This window comes from Nicotiana tomentosiformis, chromosome 12 (assembly GCF_000390325.3).
Source record: "Nicotiana tomentosiformis chromosome 12, ASM39032v3, whole genome shotgun sequence".
Taxonomy (NCBI): Eukaryota; Viridiplantae; Streptophyta; class Magnoliopsida; order Solanales; family Solanaceae; genus Nicotiana; species Nicotiana tomentosiformis.
The window spans coordinates 552,749-564,941 of record NC_090823.1 but is presented as its reverse complement, the minus strand read 5'-3'; the positions used below and the strand labels follow the sequence as shown (position 1 = coordinate 564,941).

General features: G+C 41.8%; 1 protein-coding gene across 1 annotated transcript; it reads left to right on the top strand.

The window, feature by feature from the left end:
• Positions 1 to 1,518: 1,518 nt before the first annotated feature.
• On the top strand, positions 1,519 to 2,094 carry LOC138903510 (uncharacterized). The gene has a single exon (XM_070191759.1). The coding sequence runs from the start codon at positions 1,519 to 1,521 to the stop codon at positions 2,092 to 2,094; it is 576 nt and encodes a 191-aa protein (XP_070047860.1).
• Positions 2,095 to 12,193: the final 10,099 nt, after the last annotated feature.

Below are 12,193 nucleotides of genomic sequence, written 5' to 3'. Positions count from 1 at the left end.
CCGATATTTATGGACTAGTGCTATACAAGGTACCACATAACCATGATAGTAAGGTTTATAAGGTGTGTTAAAAGTGAGTAGTATTTTATGTAATTTGAGATAATTCTTAATTATGTGGATAATCGGGTAATTGTTTATTTTAGTGGGAGATTAACAATTAATTAAGGTGTTGGTGGTTAATTGGTTAAGAATGGGTAAACATCAACGTGGCAGGAAGCCACCCCAATATATATGACTCTTAAAACATTATTGAGTAGGTGGCAAGACTAAAGATTAAGGATATGAGGTTAAGCCACCACATAAAGTGGGCCCCACATCATAAGACATCTCAAAAACTTAAGAGTCATTCAAAGTAACGTGAATCTTCAAATTCAACCCACTTATAAGACTTCTCTAACTTGGTAACGTGAGAACTATAGCATCTTCAATAAATTCAACATGATTTCATAGCATCTTAAGCAACGTGAGATTTTGCAATTATAAGGGAGTACGGTGCAATCTTTCTCAAGAATATCATACGGATTTTTCCCTACTCCGATATTGCCGTTACGTGTTGTCGCAATTGACATGTGGTAGAGGGATTTTCAAGAGAGTCGACTCAGGTATGTTAAGGCTAAGACCTTCCTTCATTTTGGCATGATCTCGTAATTACATGCATTTGATAACGAGGTATAAAGAGAAGTTCATACTCGTGAATTTATATACATTATCCTAGTCTCATAAATTATAGTATTCTCCTTATCGGAACTTCATATTTAATTAAGTATTGTCTTCTTCCAGTCAAGAGAGCAAAGAGCCTTTATATACAGTATTATAGTATTTTTATTACCATCGAGCTATAATCGATGGGCAGGCCCCTATTGGGCAACCTCTGATCATATGGTAAGTTATATACCAAGCCTACTGCGGTCGAGCACCTATGAGCGAGCCCAGTAGGCCGAGATATAGAGCCTAGTATGGCCGAGCGCCTATGAGTGAGCCTACTACGGCTGAGCCATTGTATATATACCGAGACTTATAGGGCCGCATGACTTTGTGAAACATGTTTTAATATCGCAAACACTCTTTTAATATTCCTTACTAACTTGCTTACCTTTTGCTTTTTCTTTCTTTTGATTATTCCCATTCCCAAAGGTTGGTTCGTGCATACTGGCATCTTCTCAAGAACTGGACCGTTGCACTATCCCGGGCCTGCCGAGTTCCTCGGTAGCCTGGAAAATTAGCATGAATTACTTTAAAAAATAGTTTTGGGCATTTGAGACATTTTTCAGTATTCTGTTTTGAAATAATTGCTAGAGCCATCGAGCCACACTTGTTGACGTTTTTAAGATTTTTTTTAATGCATTACTGCTTTTCGTATTTATTATTATTTTTACATTTTTCTTTTCAGCATTATTATTACCTATCCCGATGAACCTACGACTGTGATATGTAATAAGACAACGCAACATGAGTATAGTGATTCAGTCAATCATTACTGACAACGTCGCCAATTTAAACAGCGATTTGATGAAAGCCATGTGTGAAACCTTCAAGATCAAGCATAGGAACTCCATGACATACAGACCGCAAATGAACGGAGCTGTAGAAGCCGCCAACAAGAACATCAAGAAGATACTGAGGAAAATGGTAGATTATTATAAACAATGGCACGAGAAACTGCCATTTTCTCTCCTCGGGTATCGTACCACGGTTCGCACATCAACTGGGGCAACTCCCTACTTATTGGTTTATGGTACTGAAGCGGTTATTCCTGCCGAAGTAGAGATCCCTTCTTTAAGAATTATACAAGAAGTCGAGCTCAGCAATGCAGAATGGGTACAGAGCCGCTATGAACAACTGGCTCTCATTGATGGAAAGAGATTGAATGCAGTATGTCACAGTCAACTCTACCAAAACAGAATGACAAGAGCTTTCAACAAAAAGGTCAGACCAAGGAAATTCACACCGGGGCAGTTGGTGCTAAAGCGGATCTTCCCACATCAGGATAAAGCCAAGGGAAAGTTCTCACCCAACTGGCAAGGTCCCTACATGGTTCATCGAGTATTAACAGGAGGAGCACTCATACTTATAGAAATGGACGGAGAGATTTGACCAAAACCTATCAACTCAGACGTAGTCAAGAGATACTATGTTTATGATTGTCTACATTTCTTCACTTGATGTAACTAAACTATGCTTGACCTGATTCCCGTTTAAGAGGGGATACGTAGGCAGCCCTGTGGGTTTGGTCACATCTTAATAAAATCTTCGTTTTCCCCATGATCAGAAATTGGGGCAAGATCGCAAGTTCAGCCATCTTCGTCATATGCGGAACAACCAAAAGTATTGCTAGAAGTGTGCATTTAAACTAGGGTAGAATTTTGAGGGGGGGGGGGGGCTAAAAATTCTAAGGCAAGGAGGTCGCAATGTATCTAAAATGTGTCACAATCACCGGTTCATCTAAATTATTTGATGTCGCATACTACTACATTTCAAATGACTATATTTATCAAATGCATTGCATATGTTTTGAAAATTTTGTTTCTATGACAGCCAGATGTTGCCCAAGGTAACTCGAATAGGATCCCAAAACGGGAGCAGAGGCCGAGCAAGAAGACAAAAGCACGAACCGACCTTCCCCCACAAAACTCACTATTTTTCTTTGGATGCAGACACGATAAAACAACATTAGCTATAGATACGTCAAGTCACTACCTTCATGATGACAAATTACCTAGCGCAAACACCTCCAGCTAAGAAATACTTTACTTTCTCACCATTACTCATCGTTCTCTTGCATAAGGCTAAGCATTGCCTTTCTTCGCATGAGACTAAGTATTGCCTCTTCTTCTTGCATGAGGCTAAGCATTTCCTCCCCAATTACATAAGGCTAAGCATTGCCTTTCCCTGCATGAGACTAAGCATTGTCCCTTCTTCTTGCATGAGGCTAAGCATTGCCTCTCTAATTGCATAAGGCTAAGCGTTGCCTTTCCTTTCATGAGACTAAGCATTGTCTCCCTTCTTTACATGAGACTAAGCATTCTCCTCTACTTGCATGAGGATAATCATTGCCTCCCTAATTCCATGAGACTAAGCATTGCCTCCCTAATTGCATAAGGCTAAACATAGCCTTTCTCTGCATGAGACTAAGCATTGTCTCCTCTTCTTGCATGAGGCTAAGAATTGCCTCCCTAATTGCATAAGGCTAAGCACTGCCTTTCCCTGCATGAGACTAAGCATTGTCTCATCTTCTTGCATGAGGCTAAGCACTGCTTTTGCCTGCATGAGACTAAGCATTGTTTCCATTTCTTACATGAGGCTAAGCATTGCCTCCCTAATTGCGTAAGGCTAAACACTGCCTTTTTCTGCATGAGACTAAGCATTGTCTCCTCTTCTTGCATGAGGCTAAGCACTGCCTCTTTAATTGCATAAAGCTAAGCACTGCCTTTCCCTACATGAGACTAAGAATTGTCTCCTCTTCTTGCATGAGGCTAAGCACTGCCTCCCTAATTGGATAAGGCTAAGCACTGCCTTTCCCTGCATGAGACTAAGAATTGTCTCTTCTTCTTGCATGAGGCTAAGCACTGCCTCCCTAATTGCATAAGGCTAAGCACTGCCTTTCTCTATGATGTTGGTTGTTCAAGCCATGAGTGCATTGTGACATTGAGTCGGTTTTTGAGGTTAGGATTGTTGTGAGCATGTTGTCTTTGTTCGAATATGTTTAAAGAAGGGCATAAGAAAAGGGAAGTGTGTTGATGCATAGTCTAGAGCCTAATTGTAGCAAATAACCACGGTCATAGGTGCAGTGTGCTTTGAACGATAAGAGTTTAATTTTGTTTCGTCTACTATATGATGGTTTGTTCGAGGACGAACAAAGGTTTAAGTGTGGGGTAGTGATGTTTGGCATATTTCGATATGTGTTAATGTTACTTTACCCATGCTTTAACCACTTTTTGATGTTATTTAATCTTTAAAACACCCAACATGGTGTAATTATTGGTTTGATGACTAATTAAGTTATGTGTGACGATTTAAGGTGTTCGGAGTGCAAAATATGAAGAAAAGGTGGTTTAGCTAGAGGAAGAAGGGTTGGATGCGTCGCATCCAACCTAGGAAAACATCATCCTGCATGCAACCTTAGCAGTGAAGTTGTGCCATCGCGTCCGCCATCGCATGCGAAGCTGAGAAATAGAGGACAAGGTGGATGCGTCGCATCCACCTTCGCAGGCAAAAATTGAAATGGAGGACAAGGTGGATGCGTCGCATCCACCTTAGCATCAATTCCTGAAGCCGAATTGGACTAGGAATGGGAGAGCTTTGGCCCACGACTTTTGTACGCAATATATAAGCTAAAAACGCCTCTTTTAGGTTAGCGAACATATTGGGAATAGAAAAAAAGCCACGACAAAGCTGTGAAGGCCGGAATTCATCAAGTTTCATCTTTCTCCCACCAAACTTAGTAATTTTTATGTTTCTTTATATGATTTGTTGTTTGGCTACCATGTCTATGTGGAGCTAAACTTCACGTTCTAGGGTTGTGGTTCTTTCATGAATATTGTTATTCGGATATTGATTTTGACTTCTTGATTTATCATATTAGTTTATTTATTCAATCTTGCACTTAATTATTTAATTGCTTGATCACCAATTGAATATTATCTACGAATCTAGAATTGAACTCGAAAGTGGGAATTCTATATTGCATATAGGATTGAATAGGGCAAGTTCTTGAACTCGGGCATCGGGGAACGGATTCGTGGTTAGGATAGACATATACCTAATTACCTTGCTTGGTTGATTTACAGGAATTATAAATGCGTTCTTGTTGATTCTAACTCCATAGACATATAGGCGTTAGGTTAGCTTGAATAGGCGAGTAAGAACTCGATAGATTCTTATGAGCAATATTAACCCTGTCAACCAATAAGCTAGATAAATTAGTCGGTCAATTCAATTGAAGAATACAATAGGATTGTTAGATAGACCATAACCCTAGATCGTTTTCATTACATTGATATCATTAAAATCTGTTCTTCCTCTGTTCAAAGTTTATTATTTATATTTTTCTTATTTAATTAGTTAGAATAAAATATTTTTAGATTTAATTCTTATTTAGATAATTGGGATAGTCTAATTTAGTTAATAGTTAATCATAAGTCCTCGTGGGTTCGACATCCGACTTTTAGTCACTTTATTACTTGACGACCGCGTATACTTGCGTGAGTGTGTTTGGTCGCAACAAGTTTTTGGCGCCGTTGCCGGGGACTTAGAAATTAGCTACGTGACTAAGTTAAGCTTTTATTAGATATTTGTTTTCAAGTTTTAATTTTCAGTTTGCCTGGTTTGTGTCAACGCAGGGTTTACTCTCGAATGCAGAGGAGTAGAAGTGCAAACAACCTCATTCCTCTTGATCCAGAAATCGAACGAACATTACATAGAGTGAGAAGGGAACACGAAGCTAGAACGAGAATAGAAAGAGATTTGGACATCGCAATCCAACCACAGCCAATAGATATGGCAGGCAATGAAGAGCGTCCGGTAATCGAAGCCGCAAGGCCCAATCTTGCGAATATGACTCAGGCTATTGTGAAGCCTGATATCACTGGGCATTTTGAACTCAAACAGTACATGGTACAGCTGATTCAGTCCACAGGACAATATGTGGGTCTATCTCATGAGGACCCGCAGAGGCATATTCAGAACTTCTTGGAAATCACGGACACTTACAATTATCCGAACGTCTCCAAGGACTATGTCAGGCTGACACTATTCCCTTTTTCACTGTTGGGGGAAGCTAAAGAATGGTTGCAAAAGGAGCCCGCGAACTCTATCCACACTTGGGATGATCTAGCAAGGAAATTCCTGATCAAGTTTTTCCCAACTAAGAAGACAAAGTCGTTGAGGAGCCAAATTCTTGGGTTCCAACAACGGGATGGCGAGACACTTCGTCAAGCTTGGGAAAGATACAAGAAACTACTCAGAGACTGCCCGCATCATTGTCAAACTGATGAGGTATTGGGTCACACTTTTGTTGATGGGTTAGATGAAGCATCAAAGATGAATCTTGACTCAGCTTGTGGGGGTAGTTGCATGGCAAGACCGTATAGTGAAATACAACTCCTGCTAAATAATTTCACTGCTAATGACCATAATTGGCAAGGAGAGGGGGATTCACGAAGGGTAATTAAACAGAAGGCCGCCGGTTTGATTGAGCTTGATGACTTTTCCGCCATGAGAGCCGATATAGCAAAATTGGCAAATCAGATGAATAGAATGACAACACAACAAATGCAACATGTACAGCAGATGTCTATTTGTTGCGAACTATGCGGAGACAGTCATATGATTGACATGTGCCCCACGAATCCTGAATCTATATACTATGTGGGACAACAAAACAGAGGTCCTATGAATCAACATGCGCAATATGGGAACACTTACAACCCAAACTGGAGGAATCATCCTAACTTCTCATGGGGCGGGAGTCAACAGAATCAGTATAGGCCTCAAGGGAATTTTACTCAACCTCAGAAGCCACCCCAACAAATGGAAGAAAGTACGAATGACTTGCTGAAAAAGTTGTTACTAGACAATCAACAGCTCAGGACCGATTTCAGAAATCTTGAGAGGCAAATGGGGCAGTTAGCAGCAAACCAAAATACTAGACCTACAGGCTCACTTCCCAGTGATACAGAGAAGAACCCTCAAATTAATGCAGTTACACTTAGAAACGGGAGGGAACTAGAGGAAGTGCCAAGGAAGATAAAAGAAAAACCTATACCTGGGGGGAGTTGACACCTAAGGCAACACAAGAGTCAAAGGAAGATGATGCAAGTTCAGAGCGAATGGAGGTTACAAGGCCACCACCACCTTTCCCCCAAAGATTGCAGAAAAGGAATGACGATCGCATGTTCAACAAATTTCTCTCCATGTTGAGTCAGGTTCAATTAAATATTCCATTAGTGGATGTACTTCGTGAAATTCCAAAGTACGCTAAGTACATAAAAGACATAGTGGCTCATAAGAGGAAATTGACTGAGTTCGAGACGGTTGCACTTACTGAGGAGTGCACATCAAGGGTCCAAAACAAGCTTCCCCAAAAGCTTAAGGACCCTGGCAGCTTCACTATTCCAGTACAAATCGGTAATATTAACGTGGGACGTGCTCTGTGTGATTTGGGTGCAAGCATAAATCTGATGCCGTTATCCTTGTTTAAGCAATTAGGTCTGGGAGCTCCGAGACCAACCACCGTGATGTTGCAATTAGCTGATAGGTCCATAGCCTACCCTGAAGGAGTGATTGAAGATGTGCTGCTGCAAATTGGAAAATTCATCTTCCCAGCTGACTTCATTATTCTAGACTTCGAGGCTGATGAACAAGTTCCAATCATATTGGGACGACCTCTCTTGGCTACTGGCGATGCAATAATTAAAGTGAGAGAAGGGAAAATGATTATGAGAGTGGACAACGAGGAGGCAGTCTTCAATGTCTACAAAGCAATCCAACTCCCCCGCCACTATGAGGAGCTCTCTATGATATCTGTGGTGGAGGTGGATGAGAAACTTCTTAACACGAGTGTATATCTAGGCGACTGTTTAGAAAAAGCAATCATGCTATTTGATAGCTTGGAGATGGATGATGAGGTTGAGGAGATAAAGGGAATCCTAGATACATCATGTGGTTACATGCAAGGAATAATCCCGTTTGAGCCCCTGAATAGGCCAAGTGGCCCCCCACCAAAGCCGTCAATTGAAAAAGCTCCAAATTTGGAACTTAAACCCCTACCCCCTCACCTTCAATATGCTTATTTGGGAAGTTCTGACACTTTACCTGTTATTATTTCTGCTCACTTGTCTAAATTACAGGAAGAAAAGCTATTAAGGGTGCTACGTGAGCACAAGCGAGCAATTGGGTGGACAATGTCTGACATTAAAGGCATTAGTCCAGCTTTCTGCATGCACAAAATCCTCATGGAGGACGGACACAAGCCGAGTGTAGAACACCAACGCCGACTAAATCCAATCATGAAAGAAGTGGTAAGGAAAGAAGTGATTAAGTGGCTTGATGCAGGTATTGTATTTCCAATCTCTGATAGTAAATGGGTAAGCCCCGTTCAATGTGTGCCGAAGAAAGGGGGGATAACCGTAGTAGTTAATGAAAATAATGACTTAATTCCGACAAGAACTGTAACTGGATGGAGAATTTGCATAGATTACAGAAAACTAAACAATGCCACCCGGAAAGACCACTTTCCCCTGCCTTTTATTGACCAAATGCTTGATAGATTAGCTGGCCAGGAATACTACTGTTTCCTGGACGGTTATTCGGGGTATAATCAGATTGCTATAGCCCCAGAAGACCAAGAGAAAACTACATTTACATGTCCTTATGGCACGTATGCGTTCAAGAGAATGCCCTTCGGTCTTTGTAATGCACCTGCGACTTTTCAAAGGTGTATGATGGCTATTTTCACTGACATGGTTGAAAGATATGTAGAAGTATTCATGGACGATTTTTCTGTGTTTGGATGTTCTTTTGATAGTTGTTTGATGAACCTTGATAAAGTGCTAGCTAGGTGTGAAGAGACGAACTTGGTGCTAAACTGGGAAAAGTGCCATTTCATGGTACGTGAAGGTATAGTTTTGGGGCACAAGGTTTCAAAAGATGGTCTACAGGTGGATAAAGCAAAGGTGGAGACGATCGAAAAATTGCCCCCGCCGACATCCATAAAAGGCATTCGCAGTTTCTTGGGTCATGCAGGTTTTTATCGTCGTTTCATTAAAGATTTTTCAAAAATTTCTTCCCCTTTGTGCAGGCTTCTAGAGAAAGACGTTACCTTCAAGTTTGATAATGCATGTCTGAAAGCATTTGAGGAGCTGAAGGGAAGATTGGTGACTGCACCAATTATCATTGGCCCCGATTGGGCACAACCATTTGAGTTGATGTGCGATGCAAGTGACATAGCAATTGGAGCGGTGTTGGGGCAAAGGAGGGATAAAATCTTTCACTCCATTTATTATGCAAGCAAAACTATGAATCCAGCTCAGATGAATTATACAGTGACTGAAAAGGAGTTGCTTGCAGTGGTGTGGGCGTTTGACAAGTTCAGATCCTATCTAGTGGGAACCAAAGTCATCGTCTACACAGATCATTCAGCTATCAGATACCTATTTGAAAAGAAAGACGCCAAGCCGAGGCTGATTCGTTGGGTCCTCCTCTTGCAAGAATTTGACTTAGAGATCCGAGATCGAAAAGGGACAGAAAATCAAGTGGCCGATCATTTATCCAGATTAGAGAGCCGGAACCATGTAGCTGAAGGAGGGTCAATTAAAGAAACATTTCCGGATGAGCAAATATTGGCAATCACCTCAGGTGAAGCCCCATGGTATGCAGATTATGTGAATTTTATCGCAAGTGGGGTAACACCACTAGAGTGGACAGCTGACAATAGAAGAAGATTCCTACATGATGTAAGGTTCTACGTGTGGGATGAGCCATTCCTATATAGGCAGTGTGCAGATCAGTTGGTGAGAAGGTGTGTTCCTGAGGAAGAGATGAAGGCTATACTACATGACTGCCATGCGTCACCATATGGAGGTCATCACGGCGGGGATAGAACCGCCCAAAAAGTGCTACAATCAGGTTTTTATTGGCCAAAATTGTTTAAGGATGCACATGCCTTCGTTAAAAATTGTGATAGATGCCAAAGAACTGGAACTATCACGAGGAAGCACGAGATGCCCTTGCAAAATATACTGGCGGTAGAACTTTTTGATGTTTGGGGGATTGATTTTATGGGACCATTCCCATATTCTAACGGACACAGATACATCTTGGTGGCGGTCGACTATGTTTCTAAGTGGGTAGAGGCCATAGCTCTTCCTACTAACGACGCAAAAGTTGTGGTAGGCTTTGTAAAGAAGCACATCTTCACACGTTTTGGGACCCCAAGAGTGTTGATAAGCGACGGGGGAACTCACTTTTGTAACAAACTGCTGAATAATATTCTTGCAAAATACGGAGTCAAGCACAAAGTTTCTACTGCCTATCATCCCCAAACGAGTGGTCAAGTAGAAGTTTCCAACAGAGAGGTCAAGCAGATTTTGGAAAAGACAGTAAGTATGAATAGAAAGGACTGGGCCGGGAAGCTGGATGACGCATTATGGGCATATCGCACTGCGTACAAGACCCCAATAGGCACTTCTCCGTACAGGTTGGTTTATGGGAAGGCCTGCCATCTGCCCGTCGAGCTTGAACACAAAGCTTATTGGGCGATTAAAAAGCTAAATATGGAGATGGACTTGGCCGGTGAAAAGAGATTGCTACAACTCGACGAGCTTGATGAGTTTCGATTGCATGCGTATGAAAATGCCAAATTGTATAAAGAGAAGACAAAAAGATGGCATGATAAGCATATCCAACATCGTGAGTTTGAACCAGGTCAACAAATTCTACTGTTTAATTCAAGGCTAAAGCTTTTTCCAGGAAAGCTTAAATCTCGATGGTCGGGTCCGTTTGAAGTGGTTAGTGTGAAACCTCATGGTGCGATAGAATTGTGTGAAAAGGGGTCCAATACGACATTCTTGGTAAATGGCCAAAGAGTAAAACACTATTGGGGTGGTGACATTGCACGTCACAAGACCACAATGGACTTAGTGGAGGCATGAAGAACATGTTGCGTCGTGCCGCGACGTTAAATCAGGCGCTTCTTGGGAGGCCACCCAAGTTAGTTAGTTTTTTTCGTAGGACATAGATTTTATTCAAGAAAACGAGGCGGATGCGTCGCGTCCCCTCAGCAAAGCAAAAAAAAATTGACGGGCCAATTGCTCAAGGCAGTGAAGTCTGCCTATCGCGCCCGTATCGCGTCCGAAAATTTTTTGAAGGAAAACGAGGCGGATGCGTCGCGTCCCCCTCAGCAAAAAAATTGACGGACCAATTGCAAAAAAAAAAAAAAAAAAATTTTGACGGGCCAATTGCTCAAGGCAGTGAAGTCTGCCTATCGCGCCCGTATCGCATCCCAAAATTTTTTAAGGAAGACAAGGGGATGCGTCGCGTCAAAGCTCGCACGCACAGGTAAGTAATATATATTTTAACACATCTTAAGATAACCTATTCGAACAAAAACGTTTCTTGCGACGCATCCACTCGTCTCGTTTTGGCGACGCCTACGAACGCAGAACAGAATTCTCTCATCGAAATTGTATCGCAATAAGATCAAACGCGACAGGTACGCATCATCCTCTTCGTTCTTCCGTTGGCTTCTCTCCAAATTCGTCTCTCCTCCCTCCTTCAATGGTAGCAACAAGTAGGTTTTGCAATTTCAAGATTTTTAGGGCTGTCGTTCTTGGTAGTTGTAATGGTTGAGAGATGATAAACTATAATTCCCTTCATCTCGTCCAACTTTGGGAGGGTAGTTGCACTGCTCAACTGATAGAATGAACTAGGCACACTTGTTGCATACCACATGTTCGACGAATTGTCCCTGAGAAAAATTTAGGCGTCGGTGAAGTCTGAGTAACCGAGCAACATTGGTGTATGCTTGAGAATAAGTGTGGGGTCGAGTGAGGGGCTATGTGAAATTGAGTTTTTGAAGAAAGTTATCACATACTTGCTGAAAGTCATGAGCTACAATTCCATGAAGAGTGAATGGCATGACTTTACAAATAAATTGAAGTCTGCAAGCTGTCGCAATTGCTTTCAGGCTGAACTTCGCTGTTTCATCTGCTAATTGTTGAATTCTTTGCATTGCAGGTACTTAGATTCGTAAAATGACAGCAGCGAGTAAACCATCCAAGAAACAAGACAAAGATGGTAACAAACAACCGCCCAAAAAGCCTACCGGAAGGGCAGCGGGCGGTCCAAATCCACAGAAAAAGAGGAAGCGGACGGAGAAGGAAATGGAACTGCTGCCTAGGCAGTTAAGTGATGATTCAGAGCAAGAGGAGGAGGAAACATTGGTCCGGAGGACAGTGAAGAAGGGTATTACACCAAGCAAAGGAATAGAGATACGAGAGCCTGTGACATACCAAAGAAAAGCTTCGAGAATGAGTGCTCCAACTGATAAAGGGAAGGAGAAGATTACTACAGAATCTGAATCCGATTCCGATTCGGACAATGACCACCTACAGATCAACATGAGTGATGAAGACGAAGGTGAACCCATAGACCGAGTTGATTGGGAGAAATACTTTGTTAATGAGAAGGCATTCCG

Excerpts from the sequence above, each read along its gene's own strand:
- LOC138903510 (XM_070191759.1), top strand. The coding sequence starts at position 1,519 with ATGTGTGAAACCTTCAAGATCAAGCATAGGAACTCCATGACATACAGA.